The 17,070-nt window shown below is 35.8% G+C and overlaps 1 protein-coding gene across 1 annotated transcript; it reads left to right on the top strand.

Annotated features, from left to right (window-relative positions):
* The first annotated feature begins 2,368 nt into the window (after nucleotides 1-2,368).
* On the top strand, nucleotides 2,369-16,404 carry dis3 (DIS3 exosome endoribonuclease and 3'-5' exoribonuclease). Its single transcript, XM_079614788.1, has 21 exons — nucleotides 2,369-2,941; nucleotides 3,459-3,616; nucleotides 3,725-3,918; nucleotides 5,136-5,206; nucleotides 5,312-5,479; nucleotides 5,609-5,770; nucleotides 6,401-6,517; nucleotides 7,022-7,159; nucleotides 7,441-7,587; nucleotides 7,677-7,793; nucleotides 7,882-7,983; nucleotides 8,442-8,506; nucleotides 8,626-8,710; nucleotides 8,792-8,919; nucleotides 9,032-9,118; nucleotides 9,473-9,629; nucleotides 13,112-13,326; nucleotides 14,672-14,840; nucleotides 14,953-15,111; nucleotides 15,245-15,367; nucleotides 15,931-16,404. Exons 1-21 carry the CDS (start codon nucleotides 2,723-2,725, stop codon nucleotides 15,997-15,999), a joined length of 2,850 nt encoding a protein of 949 aa, XP_079470914.1. The 5' UTR covers nucleotides 2,369-2,722; the 3' UTR covers nucleotides 16,000-16,404.
* The last annotated feature ends 666 nt before the right edge of the window (nucleotides 16,405-17,070 follow it).

Below are 17,070 nucleotides of genomic sequence, written 5' to 3'. Positions count from 1 at the left end.
AAATACTCTGATTCATTCTGAACTTCTGACCTGTAATGCTCCTGAATCATAATCATACACTGTTCACTCACTAGCCAGAGGAGAACTGGCCCCCGACTGAGCCTGGGTTCTCCCAAGGTTTTTTTCTCCATTCTGTCACCTGATGGAGTTTTGGTTCCTTGCTGCTGTTGCCTTGCCTTCTGGCTTGCTTAGTTGGGGACATTTAATATTCAACAATAGTATAGATCTGCCTCAAAGGTGGACGATGATGAAATTGTTTTTTTTGTATTATTTTCATGTTATCACTGTGAAGCTGCTTTGATACAATCTGTATTGTAAAGAGCGCTGTATAAATAAAGGTGACTTGACTTGACTTGACATGCAAGAGCGGTGTCCCTGTCAAGTCGAAGTTAGTAGCGGACGCGAACACTGATATTGATCCTCGTTTTATTTCTCCTTTTGTCCCAAAGTCTGCTTGCCATGGTCCATAATATTTGAACGAAACAACAACAGCGTGAGCGTGCCGCTAGACGTAACGCAGTTGTCCATGTCTGTCGCCATGGTTACTATGGCAGTACAAGCGGAACCAGGGATAACGCAGATATTACGTCATCGACAGGTGACAAGTGAACAGTGACGGGCAAAATTGTGAATTTCTCTGAATTTACAAATTCTTGGAAGCATTTAGGGTAATGTAAGTACACAATTGAAAGAAATATATAACACTGTGCAAGTGGTTTTTGGATATTTTGATACACAATTCTTACATATTGTACCTTTAATGTCTTTATACATGAAAATATATAATATATATGCTTTTTAAACTTGATGGGGATCCCTCTCATGAGGATGATCATATTTGGTCAAAAGAATCAAAACCCCTGACATAGATTGTGGGTATTTCATAGTCCAGTAAAATGTATTTTTATGATATCTGAGAAGTATTTAATTGCATGCATATTTTCTAGTGTCGTATGATTGCACAATGAAAAATAATGTATAATCTAAATAATGTATCTTCTTCTGATAGCATGCGGTTCAAAGAGCACACTGCATATCCCCAAAATTCAACTATTATGTCACATGTAACTTATGTGAGTCATGAATAAAGGCAGCAGTGCATTTGTTTGCTATGCAAGTTATTAGAGGAAAACAGTTTAGGAAAAGGCTAGGTAAGACCATATTCACAAGACTGTAATTTCTGACCTTATCTGTCCGAGATCTAAGGAAACGCGCACCAACCGAAACATTGACACATTTGCTCATAAATTATGGGTGACTGCAAAATGTCTAATGAAGCACAACATTACTAGAGCTAAATCTTCAGTCAAGGATCAGTTCTACTACTAATGTTTACTGATTGTTTGGTTGGTACTTTTGGCTCATCTCAATGAATCATTTAGGAATTTATTCTGCCCTCTACTGATCTAGGGCTCTGACTCATGTGTGTATCTGAATATAATTATATGAATGTTGGTGATGTGAACAACACAGTTCAACTTTAAAGCTAAGCTCTTTAGCATGACCAACCACATTTAAGCTCTGAAAACAAATAAAATCTAGAGCTGTTATGGAAAATATGTATATGTCCAGTATTGTATTACACATTGTTTGTATTTAAGAAAATACTTATATTTGTTTGCAGGCACTATAGAGGTCTCAAATCGTTCATGAACAAATTGTATTCATCTTATTTAACACATAGTAATTAGCACTATGAATGCATAGAGCTAAAACCCCTAAATGAAACATATTTTAGAAAAAGAGCAAGTAGCCTATGTCAAAACCTTTTAAAAAATGGTTTTGATAGATCTATGATAATTAGCAACAGGATGAGGTTGCATGATAAACCATGCGCCAGTCGAATTGAGGCTATGATAAATTCTGATAGCTGGTTTTCATAGTTGGACCATGATGCACATTTTGCCTTTGTTTCACCTATAAAATGATTACTTTAAAATAAAAAGGGTTATAAATAATTAAAATAATAATATTCATTCAATTAATAAAAAATAATAATGTTGTAAACACCTTTAAATTTAATTAGGACTAAATGTTGTTTAAAATGAGCCATAAGAGGGTTGTGGCATAACAAAACGCGTTTAGCGATGCTCCATTGCAGATTTACTTAAACAAAATAAACCTTTTGTCTCGTTCAGGAGAATCACATCAGTGTGAACTGTAAACAGTATTGCAGTGAGGAAGCAAATCATGAGGTGTTATAGCACATGGACAAAATAATAGATTTTCTCAAGTAAATGTGTCTATTACAAAAAAAAAAATACATTGGGGGACAAGTCAAATGATACATTTTAGATATGCCGCACTTCCCACACACATTGACGGTCCCTCGACTTGGATAATAAGTGTTGTATCTCCCTCTAGTGGTGTAATATGGGGAAGACAGAGGAGACCAACTCAGCTCTAACTCCGCCCCATTGTGAACATCAAAATGGCCAGACAGTACCTTTTGGGGAGTTTTAAGTAAGGGAACAGCTACAAAACACACTCTGGCTGCTTGGAGCCTCCCGATAGTGTACAGTTTTAACAAATACATTTGTGTCGTTTTATATGTGCATTTAAAGTGCAGTGCTTTTAAAAAAATAAGGTAAAAAACCCTTTCCCTCGCTGAATCACTCCGGAATAATATTTAGTTGGCGCACTGCTGGTACGCACACACGTGGGTGAGTGGTGTGTTTTGGTGGAACAGCTCCTCAAAACCACAGTCGGTACAGTTTGGACCATGTTAAAATCCAAAACATTTGTGAAGAAGACTCGCTCTGGTGGAGTGTTGAAAATAGTGCGCGAACATTACCTCCGAGATGACATCTGGTGCGGAAGTGAAGTTTGTAAGGAGTGCAAAGATGAAGCTCCAGTGCTACAAGAGGACGCGTGCATAGAGAGTAACCTGTGTTCGTATCCTCACTATTTAATCCCAGACACCAATGTGGTTTTACATCAGGTAAATTGTTACTCATTTGAATCTAATTTCAATTAATTATTTCAATTCGCTGTTAACAACATGCATTTTTACTTGTAATGTAACTTGTAATCATTCAACTGTCATATCATAAAATTTCATGTTATAAAATTTTACAGAGGGGATTTGGGATATCTGTTTTTATCACTCACTTATAAATATATATAAAAAATGTCAACAGCTAAAAAACTAATTACCATATTTTTATTAATAAAATTGTTATACAAACCAGGAAAATTATGTATGAACAAACCCCTCTCTAAAAACCTTCAGAATGGGAATAAAACAGTTTGTTGTATTTAAGTTCTATTGAAGTGGAGATTTTGAGAAAACAGCCTTTGAACATCGACAGAAGCAAATAAATAAATATCTGAAAAAATACCTTGTATGGGGCAAAATAACCCAACATCTCAAAATTGACCAATGCATGAAAAAAACAATGGTTTTGCTTGAAGTGCCTTAAATGAGACGTAACTGATTTGGTATTCAATTCTGACAGCTTGACATCCTCGTGGACCCTCTGATCACGAACGTCGTCATTCTTCAGACCGTTTTACAAGAGGTCAGACACAGGAGCGCCACGGTCTACAAAAGAATCAAGGATGCTATTCATGAGAAGGATAAGCACTTCTACACCTTCACTAATGAGCATCACAGGTAACACAACACATCCTGAGAAGCTTGTCTGAACAGTACCTTCATGACATACTTTTGATTTAACTTTGAAAACATTCTTGAATGCATCTGTCTCATATTTGTTTAAAGGGAGACATTTGTTGAACGAGAGCAAGGGGAAAGTGCTAATGATCGTAATGATCGAGCCATCCGTGTCGCTGCTAAGTGGTACACCGATCACCTGGCTAAAGTGACCGATGGTGGCCCACTGAAAGTGGTTCTGCTGACCAATGACCGGGCTAATAAAGAAAAGGCAGAGCAGTGTGGTCTGACTGTGTACAGATGTAAGACACTTTTTTTTATTGTTCTTGATGTCATTGTGGCACTGGAAGTTTGAAGTACCGGTACTGTCTTTATTATGGCTAGTTTAGGGTTAGTTTGAATTTTATTGTTAATGTCAAATCTAATGGTTTTGGAGGATGATGTGTTTCCCCCTTTATACACTACCTTTCAAAAGTTGAAAGAAATTTATTTTATTCAGTGAGGATACATTAAATTAATCTTAAGTGAAAGTAAAGACATTTATTGTGTAATAAAAGATTTATATCTCAAATAAATTATATTCTTTTGAACTATCTATTTGTCAAAGAATCCTGAACAAAAGTTTCACTGTTTCCACAAAAAATATTGAGCAGCTGTTAAAGCTAGGGTGGGCAATTTTTGGAGAGGTTAGCAATAGCCAGCAAGCATTGAGAACATAAGATCCCCCCCTCCCTTCAGAGTGTCTCTAAAGCCACGCTTCCTCAAAAACACATGAACACACAGAGCAGAGTCTGCAAAGCGTCACGAGAGACGGCGGTAAATTACCTCATGTCTCAAAGAATATAACAATGCAGTGATAATGAATGTAAACAACTTGCAGAGCTCTGACTTGTACCAAAGTCCCTTAAAGTCTGTTCACTCTGCTGCGGCCATATTTGCAACGCCTCCGGGCAGCTATTTCGGACATCCTATCTATTTGAATTGGGGAATCCTGAAATCTCTAAAACTGCTTGCCGAACTCACAAATAAAATATTTCGAATCAGCAACACAATCTGACATGAACGGTCGCATAAATGTTTTTTCTTATGCTCAAATAGCGTTACAAAGGCGAAGTTTTAGGCTAGATGAGGCAATGCTCTTGTGCAGTTCTAAGCACGAGTCTCGGGTTACTATGGGAACCGGAGCTTCTTGACTTTACCAATCAGCGATTGGCTCTTTTACCTGAAAGTAACGATGCTGAAAATTCAGCTTTGCTATCACACGAATGTATTACATTTTAAAATATATTAAAGTAGTCTGTTTTTACTGTATTTTAATTAAATAAATGCAGCTATAGTGACTCAAAAACAAAACAAAAATCTTGCCAACCCAAACTTTTGAACTGTAGTGTAATTTTTTTTATAATTAGCTCATTTTAATTGACAGCCTCAATCTTCATGTAAGGATATTTGCGTGATTGTTACAATTGAGATTTAGAAATGAATGCAGGTTTTATTTCTATGTTCTTTTCTCATGTAGGTGAAGAGTATATCAAGAGCTTGATTGGCAATCCTGAGCTTGTGGACAGGCTTGCATTGATAGCTGATCAAGTGCGTACAATGTGATGAAGAATGATCAAGAAAGCTTTTCGTTTTTGTATATATATTTTTTATTGTTTTATATAATGACTTCTCTCTTTTTATGATTCTCTATAGAATGAAAACACTGGCAGTAAGTTACTCTTTCCAGAGCACCTGCCCTTATCCAGGATTCAGACTGGCATCAAGAACGGAGCGTTTCTTCAGGGCACATTCCATGCCAACAGAGATAACTATCTGGAGGGTACGGTCTTTATACATCGAGAGGGGGCGGATATCAATGAGGTAGGCAGGTTATCATGAAAAAAGACAAGCTATTGATTATTTTATTTTAATTTGATAAAATAAATTATGTATTTCTAGTCAGTTTTGTCGTATTTTTAAGAACATTTGTAACATCATATGTTCTGGCAGGTCCTACTTCGAGGCTTTCAGAACTTAAACCGGGCTGTGCATCAGGATGTAGTGGCTGTTGAACTCCTACCCAAAGAACACTGGGTTGCTCCATCATCTTTTGTGCTGCTGGACGATAGTCCAAATGATGAAGATGCTGAGGAAGATGAGACAGAGAATAAGGTAGGATAAGTCCCATAAGATCAACAGTTGATATAATTACTAGAATGTATCGAAAGACACTGTGTAGTTGAATCAGAACCCTTTATTTCAATAATGTATTGTGGGTTTATATGTTGTTGTTAGAGATGAACCGGTATGAAAATTTTGGCAGATACTGATAAACCTTTATATTTGAAAGCCGACAACCGATATATTGGCCGATAAATCTAAATCCAAATTTTGATGTAATTTGAGATCATGATTATAAAAACCAATAAAAGCCATGTCCCAAGCACAAAATTATAATTTTTTCATTGCAATTGTATGTAGCCTATATGACAGCACATGTTGCACTTAACTGTATTTATTTTCCTTTTTGAAGTGATTCCAATCATATTTCAAGCAATTCAAAACCATCATGACAAACAGTGCGCATCTGAAGTTTCTCACCTGAAGGAAATAAATTCATTATTTATCAGCTTTAATATATCGGCCAAATTTTCTTACTGGGCCGATAATGGTCACATTAAAAACGAACATATATCGGCCGATACCGATATGATGGCCGATATATTGTGTATACATAATTTTTGTTACCTGTATGGCACCATTGTAATGTGTGTACAAAGACTCTTTGCTGTTGTGTTGTAGTTGAAGAGTGAAGCACCAGAGTCTAGCGCTCTTAAGCCCACTGGACGAGTGGTGGGCGTTATAAAGAGGAACTGGAGGCCTTTCTGTGGGATGCTCTCACAGTCTCAGATCAAAGAGGTAACAGTGATCGGCATATTACAATGATTTCTGAAAGATCATGTGACACTGAAGACTGGAGTAATGATGCTGAAAACTCAGCTTTGCCATTACATGAATAAATGACATGAAATATATTAAAATGGAAAACTAAAAAAAAAAAAAAAATTAACTAACAATATTTCACAGTATTAGCGGTTTTACTTTGTGTTTGTTAAAATAAATCGGTAAGCATAAGAGACTTCTTTCTTAAACTTTTTTTTAAAAAAAGTGATTCGTGTAAACTGAACTAATCAAGTTTGAAATGTGGTGGCAGAATAGTTTGCTTATTGAATGGAAATCTTATTCTGAATAGATAAATGCACAATAATAAATTTTTGCTCATATAATCACTGTATTTTGATCAGTATTACATGACTGCTTACAAATGGGAATTTGCTTTTTTTTTCCTTTTTTTCCCCCCTTAATCTCTTGATGTTTGTCTGATGCATTGCAATTATTAACTATTTTGAACTTTAACACCAGGCAACAAGACACCTTTTCACCCCAGCGGACCGACGAATCCCACGTATTCGAATCGAGACTAGACAAGCTGCAAATCTGGTTGGACAGAGGATTATGGTTGCTATAGATGGCTGGCCTAAAAACTCCAGATACCCAAACGTCAGTCATTTACACTCTTCACTTTATACAAATAATGGCATGCTAATTTGACTCGAGTTTTAGGCAACAGATTTCCCTCTGAGATGCATTTTTATATTATTTTGATGCAAGCTTGCATTTAGGATTATCAATCCTGCATATTAATATCCACTTTTTCTACATCTTTACGCGGACTGTTTTAAATGAATGATTAAACGAAGCTTTAGTCTGGAAGGCTGGATGTTAAAATTCCACTGATCATTTCAAGATCACTTTATATAATTTTTCTCCATGTCTCTCAGGGACACTTTGTTAAAAACCTGGGTTCTGCAGGAGATAAAGAGACTGAGACAGAGGTGCTTCTCCTAGAACATGATGTTCCTCACCAGCCCTTCTCTCAGGCTGTTCTTAGCTTCCTTCCCAAGATGCCCTGGATTATTACTGAGGAGGTAGGGCAGTCATGCTTTGTTGTGTCAGAATGTTTCATTATAACTCTGGAAATGTTTAAGGCTTGATGTTTATCTGTGATTTCCTGCAGGAGTTAAAGCTCAGAGCAGATCTCAGACACCTCTCTGTGTGTAGTGTGGATCCTCCTGGCTGTACGGATATTGATGATGCTCTGCACTGTCGGGAACTGGAGGATGGAAACTTGGAGGTATGTGTAAAGTATTTTGAAAGGTAAAGGGAATGTAGTAGTGCTGTTCCTTTGGGGTTTTGTATTGAATGGCATGCTTTTCTTTTAGGTTGGCGTTCACATAGCAGATGTGAGCCATTTTATTCGGCCAGGAAATGCACTAGATCAAGAGGCAGCAAGCCGAGGCACTACAGTCTACCTTTGTGGAAAGGTACGTGTTTGTGGAAAAAACTGATTATGAATTGGCTGGGTCAAAAGCTATAACCAGAAATACTAATTTTAAATTTGCCTTTTGTTTAGTATAACTGTTGATTAAGGTTATTAGTGTTATTTTGTAATAATAAATGAATACTTTTATTCAGAAAGGATGCTATAAACTGATAAAAAATGACAGTAAAGACCTATATTGTTACACAAAAATATTAAGCAGTAGAACTGGTTTTAACTTGTAATAAAAGAGGATATTTTAAATTGTAATAATAATTCATATTATTACTGTTTTACTGTATATTTATATCGAATAAATACAGCCTTTGTGAAGCATGAGACTTCCAAAAATCTTACCAACCCCAAACTTTTTAATGGTATTGTAGGATTAATCTTTTAGTGTTTTTGTGCACATTACTTTCTTCATTCATTTTTGTGTTAAATAGTCATTCCTTTCCACAGAGAATTGACATGGTTCCTGAACTTCTGAGTTCCAACTTGTGCTCTCTGCGGTCCAATGTTGAGAGGTGTGATTTCTATGAAACCATTATCCTCCATGTGATTATGCTTTGTAAACTCTTTATTATATATTTACACATTAAATATGCTTTAACATTCACTGTCTAATATGTACTTTCACACTCAGGTTAGCATTTTCTTGTATTTGGGAGATGAACCACAAAGCTGAAATCATCAAAACTCGCTTCACAAAGAGCATCATTAACTCCAAGGTATGCTGCCTCTAATTTGAAAAAATGTTTAAAACTATGTTCTATGATGGTCTTCAAGGAAGTGTTGTTTTGTCTTGTAAGGCCTCCCTTACATATGCCGAAGCTCAGATGAGGATCGATGATACCACCATGAATGATGACATCACAAAGAGCCTGCGGGGCCTTAACAAACTGGCCAAGATCTTAAAGGGCCGGAGGATTGACAAAGGGTATTTCCATTTAACTAGATCTGTAATTTTGAAACTCAGCTATGATTCTGAAGCAGACTTTAACCCTTTGCATTGACAGTTTGTAAGGGTTGCTTATTTTACCATTTTTCAGAGCGCTGACCCTCTCCTCTCCCGAAGTACGTTTCCATATAGACAGTGAGACACATGACCCCATAGATCTGCAGACCAAAGAACTGATGTGAGTTCCATATACCTCTTTCTGCCTTTACGTCTTTAAAATATGCTATGTTTTCTTTAGTTATTTTGGGTTATTTCTTATGTTGAAGAATAATTACTTTTTCCTGTCTTTGTCTGGATTCTGAAAGCTTAAATGTGCCCTTTGTTTCCACCCTTTAGTTACTTAAAGTCAGTAGAATGTCTGTTGGGTGGACCATCCAAATAAAAAGTTAGCAAATATTAAGCAGACAGTCTACTAATACTCTAATGACTGGTAGTTGACATGTAGCAAAGTTACTTCTAATTAGTAGAATGTCTAAATTGGACCATCGAAATAAAGTGTTACATGACCTTCATGACCTACATATTTCCCCAGGGAGACTAATTCTATGGTGGAGGAGTTCATGTTGTTGGCAAATATCTCTGTAGCGCAGAAGATCTATGATGAGTTCTCAGAATGTGCCCTACTGAGGAAACACCCTGCACCACCACCATCAAACTATGACATCCTCATAAAGGCTGCAAAGTCAAGGGTGAGTGGATGTTCTTTATATTGTTTTGTTTTTATAAAATCCTAAAAAAGTAAGGCCCCAATATACTCACTGCAAAGTTACACACCTTTGCAGCTATACTGGTATTAAACATCTGGATGTATTTAGATGATGTTAAATGTGCTGTGTGTTTTCCTCTGAATAACAAATTAAACGCACAACAAAAATGACAACCGTAAGCAAACAGCAGTTAAATCTGAGCACAAGCTCTACAATTCAGAACTCAGAACCCCAGTCAAATCATGTTTGTTTATATACCACTTTATACAATATATTGCTTTAAAGCAAGCATCTTTACAGTATTAAACATGAAAAAACAGTGTCAGTGTCTCTTTCAATTAGGACTTCAGTTTTCTACTACAAAGCTGCTCTCTTTAGTGTGTTCATGTTTTTACTTGCATCTGACCTCAACGAACTGAACAGAAGAAAGATTTCCATGTCAAAGAAGGCGGAGCCTACACGCACACCTACCTATTATGTAGAAGGGATTCTTTTGGGTTTTGGCTGTTGAAAATATAACACTAACTTTCCATGTGCACAAACACCATCATTAAATCAAGCCAGTGTATCAATTCAAGCAGGACAATATTTGTCAACTAGAATTGATTTTCATGGGCACTTTTTACCTTGTAAAGACCTTCTATATACAACAGTGATGTTCATTTTGATTGATCCCAGTTGATTTTTTTTATTACATTCACCAAAAAGATTCATTTAGATTCAAGTCAGTGTATTTTTCTAGTCTGTAGAGGTTACATCATTAAGGCTCTGATTTACTTAAAGTGAAATCAAATAACAAACACTTTCGAAAGTAATGCTCAGCATTAAAGGATTAGTTCACTTTTTTAAAAACTTTTGCTGATAATTTACTCACCCCCATGTCATCCAAGATGTCCTTGTCTTTCTTTCTTCTGTCGAAAAGAAATTAAGGTTTTTGATGAAAACATTCTAGGATTTTTCTCCATATAATGGACTTCATTGGGTACCAAACGGTTCAAGGTCCAAATGACAGTTTCAGTGCAGCTTTAAACGACACCAGACGATGCATAAGGGTCTTATCTTGCGAAACGATCGGTCATTTCTAAAATAAATAAAAAAGTTTAAGTTTTATAAGGACAAATGCTTGCCTTGCTCTGTTGTGTGATGCACGTTTGTAACGTCACGAAATACGCAATTACGTTCAAAAGGTCACGGTTGACGTAGCCGGAAGTACAGAGTCAGTGTTTACCCATGTGAGGAAGGAGGAACATACAGTGCTATGCATAAGTTTAGACACCCATGCTAAAGTTGACTAAAAAGAGGAATAAAAAAATCATCTTTTGGAAATTGAACTTAATGCCTTAATTTAAAAAAATAGGAAAAATCCAACCTTTAAGGACACCAATTTTCTTTGTGAATGAATAATGTATCGTAAATAAATAAATGTTCTTCCTTAAAATACAGAGTGCATAAGTTTGGACACCCCTATGTTAAATCCCCATAGAGGCAGGCAGATTTTTATTTTTAAAGGCCAGTTACTATATGGATCCAGGATACTCTGCATCCTGATAAAGTTCCCTTGGCCTTTGGGATTAAAATAGCCCCACATCATCACACACCCTTCACCATACCTAGAGATTGGCATGGTTTTATTTCAGTTAGCCTAATAGCTGGTTTGATTTGCATTGAGAGATGATCTTATGAAAAGTACTCCATGCCAATCTCCAGGTATGGTGAAGGGTGTGTGATGATGTGGGGCTATTTTAATTCCAGAGGCCAAGGGAACTTTATCAGGATGCAGAGTATCCTGGATCCATGAAGTAACTGGCCTTTAAAAATAAAACCTGCCTGCCTCTATGGGAATTTAACATAGGGGTGTCCAAACTTATGCACCCTGTATTTTAAGGAAGAACATTTATTTATTTACGATACATTATTCATTCACAAAGAAAATTGGTGTCCTTAAAGGTTGGATTTTTCCTATTTTTTTAAATTAAGGCATTAAGTTCAATTTCCAAAAGATGATTTTTTATTCCTCTTTTTAGTCAACTTTAGCATGGGTGTCTAAACTTATGCATAGCACTGTATACACATATTCAAATGTCTTTTTGTCAGTTTATTTTTTAAAATGCCCATTTCGTGTGCGTATCCTGGGTGTTTTAATATTATAAAGGCTAAAAGAACTTTTTCGTCAGGACAGAAATATTTAACTTTGCATAGATTTCCTATACACAATCCTGAGCGATTGAAACTGTGGCTGCTCGCGCTGCACTTGGATATCAACACACCTGAACATGCTCTAATATGTAAGACAGTGTGCAGTGATCACTTTTTCAACGATGATTTCAAACCCTCCCAGCAAGGAGATCACCGTTTTCTGAAAATGTCGGCTGTGCCCAATACGGTTTTACAGCAAACGGTGGTATGTTTTTTTTTTTTTTTTTTTTTTTTTTAAACTATATTATATGTATATATTTTATATTTATAATAAAAAAAAAAGTTTGTTAACAGCGTTTGACTTAGTTTGCGCGTTCAACTTGTAAACACTGACTCTGTACTTCCGGCTACGTCAACCGTGACCTTTTGAACGTAATTGCGTATTTCGTGACGTTACAAACGTGCATCACACAACAGAGCAAGGCGAGCATTTTAAAACTTAAACTTTTTATTTTTTAAATGAGCGATCGTTTCGCAAGATAAGACCCTTATACATCGTCTGGTGTCGTTTAAAGCCATTTGAAGCTGCATTGAAAAATCCTAGAATGTTTTCATCAAAAACCTTAATTTCTTTTCGACTGAAGAAAGAAAGACATGGACATCTTGGATGACATGGGGGTGAGTAAATTATCAGCAAATGTTTTTTAAAAAGTGAACTAATCCTTTAATTTTCCCTTTAAACATTGCACATGTTAAACATCTTCAAATTGCCAATGGTCCATGATGAATAAATACTAATATGTGGGTGCTCTGGGGCTTCACCTTCTTTGACATGGAAATCTTTTCAGTTTAATTTGACTCGGTTGGTCGAGATTAGACACTGGGACAAAAATATGAATGCACTTAATTGCAGAGCTGGTGCAAAAATACTCGCATCCCTATAATCAGATACTTCTTTAAATTTGTTCTTTTCTCATTGCTGTCGATTTTGTTTAGCTATTTACATGCAAATCTAAAGGGCTCCCAGCATGGGGAGTGTCCTAATGGTTGCAAACAATATACCATTGCAAAGCCATTTCAAACTTATTTTTGCCCCTGAGCAAAGGTTAAAAAGTTTTTTTTTTCTGTGAGTATATCAGGGTCTGTAAACAAGTAGGTGGTGAGCAATGTGTATTATTTGTGTATTGTGTTAGTCAGGGCATCCCAAACCTATTAATGATATAAACCATCTAGAGAGGTATAATCATCTCACATTTTAAATAAGTGCAGCATTTTGGTCAGTTTCATTGTTATTGAAAATTTTTTGCTATGTTACTCCTTTTCTCCAGGACCTCGACATCCATACAGATTCAGCCAAAGCTCTAGCCGATTCCCTGAACAATGCAACGACTGAGAGCTTTCCTTACTTCAACACTCTGCTGAGGATTCTGGCCACCCGCTGCATGATGCAGGCTGTGTATTTCTGCTCTGGCATGGACAATGATTTCCACCACTATGGCTTGGCATCACCCATTTACACACACTTCACATCACCCATCAGAAGGTGAGACAGACTGTAAAATTGTTATATTCAATCAATTTAGAGGCATAGTCTAACCAAAAATGATTTACTTCCTCTCATGCCATCCTAGATGTATACGTTTCTTTCTTCAGATGAACACATTGACGGTACTCCATACTATCCCAGTGTATGAATCTGTGTCTGCTAAGGCAAAACGATAGGTCTTCGTATAAAAATAAAAATATTTTAAACTTATTTTAATTATAAACAATTGCTGCCGACAAGCTGTCATATGAGGGTGTTACTTGCATTCAAAAGAGAGTTTACCCTTGACGTAAACCTAAGCATGTTGTGAACTGGGACGTTACACAGAAGCACAGAGGACCAGTGCTTCAAAGCACACTTTCTTTAAATCAAAAGTAAACTTGACCCTCTCATGAAACCAAGTATGACAGTTGGCAGGAAGCGATGGTTTATAGTTAAAGGGTTAGATCACCCAAAAATTTAAATTCTGTCATCAGTTAATCACTTTAATGTCATTCCAAGCCCATAAGACTTTTGATTAACTTCAAAACCCAAATTAGGATATTAATGAAATCTAAAAAAGATATTAATGAAAGTTATGTTCCTCCATTAAAAGTCTATTCCCTCAAAAGTCTGATGGTTCAAAACATTCGTAAAAAGATTGTGAAATTAATCTATATGAATCAAACAGTTTAATCCAAGTCTTCTACAGAGACACTTTGTATAGATTTAATTTAGGCTTGTATTAACGTATAAACTTTGATCATTACACATACATCAAGAATGGTCAACAGAAGCTCAGCCGTAGCCTACTTGCTTGATGCGTGAGAACAAACCTCATTGGTCCTCACATGTCAAGCAAGCATGTTTGAGCTTCTGTTTGCTTAAATTGAATGTTCTCTATGTATGTGTAATGATCAATGTTTATAAGTCAATAAAAGCCTGAATTAAATCTGCTCATCATATAAAGTGATTGTGTCTCTTCAGAAGACTTTGATTCATATGGATTTCTTTTACGATTCACGTCATGATAGTAACGTTGATGCACATTTTGAAGTATCAAGAGTTTTGGGTGAATGGACACAATGGATGGAGAAAAATCTCTCAGATTTCATAAAAAATATATTTATTTGTGTTTTGAAGATTAACGAAAGTCTTATGAGTTTGGAACAACATTAGGGTAAGTAAAGGATGATAGAACTTTCATTTTGGGGTGAACTAAAAAGTTACAAATATAAAAACACAGATTCATCCACTGGGGTCGTAAGGATTACCTTCATTATGATGTACCTTTTTTTTCACCCATTCATAAATTGATCCTTCTTGACTGAAAATTTATGCTTGTTTTTTATTTATTTTGTAGATACTCTGATATCATAGTTCACCGTCTGTTAGCAGTGGCTATTAATGCAGACAGCACATACCCAGATTTGATGGACAAGCATAAGCAGTCGGCCTTGTGCAGCAACCTCAACTACAGACACAAAATGGCCCAGTATGCACAGAGAGCCTCAGTGGCATTCCACACTCAGGTAAACTGCAAGCACTAACATCAACACGTCTCCAAAAACATGACTCTAATGGTTTGCGGTGTAATTGTTGCAGATATTTTTTAACATGGTGTCTTTCATCTCGTCTCTTCAGCTATTTTTCAAGAATAAAGGAATCATAAATGAGGAAGGCTTCATTCTGTTTGTAAGAAAAAATGCCATCATAATCCTCATCCCTAAATTTGGTTTAGAGGGCACTGTGTTCTTTGAGAACAAGGACAAACCCAGTCCTCATCTCAACTTTGACTCTGAGGTACGCATAAACCTTGACCTCAGTCTGCGCAGCCCATAACCAGGCAATGCTAGCCTTACAGGTTCATATTCATGAGATATTGCTTGATCCTATGAATGTTCTGAGGTTGAACCTGTTCTTTTTCTCTCTTCAGGGTCCCAGTCTCAAAGTGGAAGAACACACTTTCCACATATTTGATAAAGTCAAAGTGACAATTAGCCTCGATGCTTCCAACCTCCAACATCAGAGGATCAGAATGTCACTCATTGAACCAGTGGTACGTTTTTGTTTTTGTTGAGACATTGCTAGTACATTACATGGCTCTCATGAATACATGATTCTGATTGTTTTTTTATAATGTCCACAAAACTATAATTGACCAGTCTCCTATACTCTACTAGTTTCATGGCTTTTGTCACTTTATTCTTAAATGCAAAAAATGTTTTTAATCTTAATCAATAGTTTTTCAGTTGACTCGTACAGTAAATGGCTATTATAATCCTCATTGGGTGTCTTATATATCCTCAAATGATCCTCATATGAAGAGGATCATTTTGCAATAAGGGATTTATTACCCAACCAAATATGTAATAAATGGACAGTAAATATTGATTTAAGTTAGAATTTTTGTTTTTACAATAAAGACCATCCTAGTGCTCATTTATCCCTTATGTCCCTTTGTTTATGGTATATTTGTAGTGATATCTCTCCCTGAGTTTATTTGTTGATTATTATAAGCTACATCTCTTGATAGAAGTTAGGTCAACAGGTCAAAAGAAACAATGTAGAAATAGTCACTAATGTCACTAAAATATAGTTTTGTATTTTTGTCTTTTCCAGATCCCTGGGGTTAGTGTACCTGTGCCTGAACCGGAACCAGTGGCCAAAAAACCCAAGCTTGACCGCTGATACCTGTGGACCAAGAAGCCGAATAGTACTTATTATAAAAGCTTTTCAGATCAGCTACAAGATAGTTTCATGGGAGCCTTCAGCCTTGAGTGAATGCACAAGTGAAAGAAATTGATATCAAAGTGTTTTAGTAGTTTCTTTTTATTCTGTTTACATCAGTAGTTTTTGCTCTTGATTTTTTTAATCTAATGCACCATTTTCTACAATCTGTGATAAACTGTAGAATTATTATTTGAGGAGTACCGTTATGTCATCCATCTGGATTCATTTTCAGTGAAAACAGAATATCAGTATTAAATTTTACATATGAATATTTTAAGAAATTTGTTTTTTGTTACTTTTTTGTTCAGTAAACACAATCATTAGAAATGAGCTTTTCCATTGAAAAGTGAGAGATTTTGTGAATACCTTCAGTTAAATTAATTTATATAAAACCAAATTCACATGGCCAAACATTTATCCTCTGAAATTGACAATTGTGTGTGATTTTTTACTTTTGTGGCATTCCAACCTTTAATCTTAATCTTTTTTGGTGAATGTAATAAAAAATAATCAACTGGGATCAATCAAAATTAGCATCACTGTTGTATATAGAAGGTCTTTACAAGGTAAAAAGTGCCCATGAAAATTCTAGCCGACACATATGGGGAATATTGTCCTGCTTGGATTGATTTTCAAGGGCACTAACTAAATAAAACAAAAACTTCTGACACTGGCTTGATTTAATGATGGTGTTTGTGCATTGTTTGATAAGAACAAATGCTCATGAATATTTGGCTGAAAACTATAATAAATACATTGTAGAGTTCAACGGATTATCCAAATTCATTGTTAAACGTTGTAATAGAATCAGAACCACTGACAATTTGCTCAGAGCATCAGATTTAAAGACCGCTGTATCAAGTATTATACCACAAGTAATTATAAACTGAAAACAAAAATCATATCATAATTGTAAAATTCCCAGTTTCCATGACACTGGGAAACCTGTGTATTTTGGTATGCAGAAAGAAAAACTTGTGATTTTTATTCTTTGCATTTTAATTGCTGAATGTATTCGGCTCTAGTTTA

Source organism: Phoxinus phoxinus (genome assembly GCF_949152265.1).
Source record: "Phoxinus phoxinus genome assembly, chromosome: 6".
NCBI lineage: Eukaryota > Metazoa > Chordata > Actinopteri > Cypriniformes > Leuciscidae > Phoxinus > Phoxinus phoxinus.
This window is presented reverse-complemented; position numbering and strand designations above follow the sequence as displayed.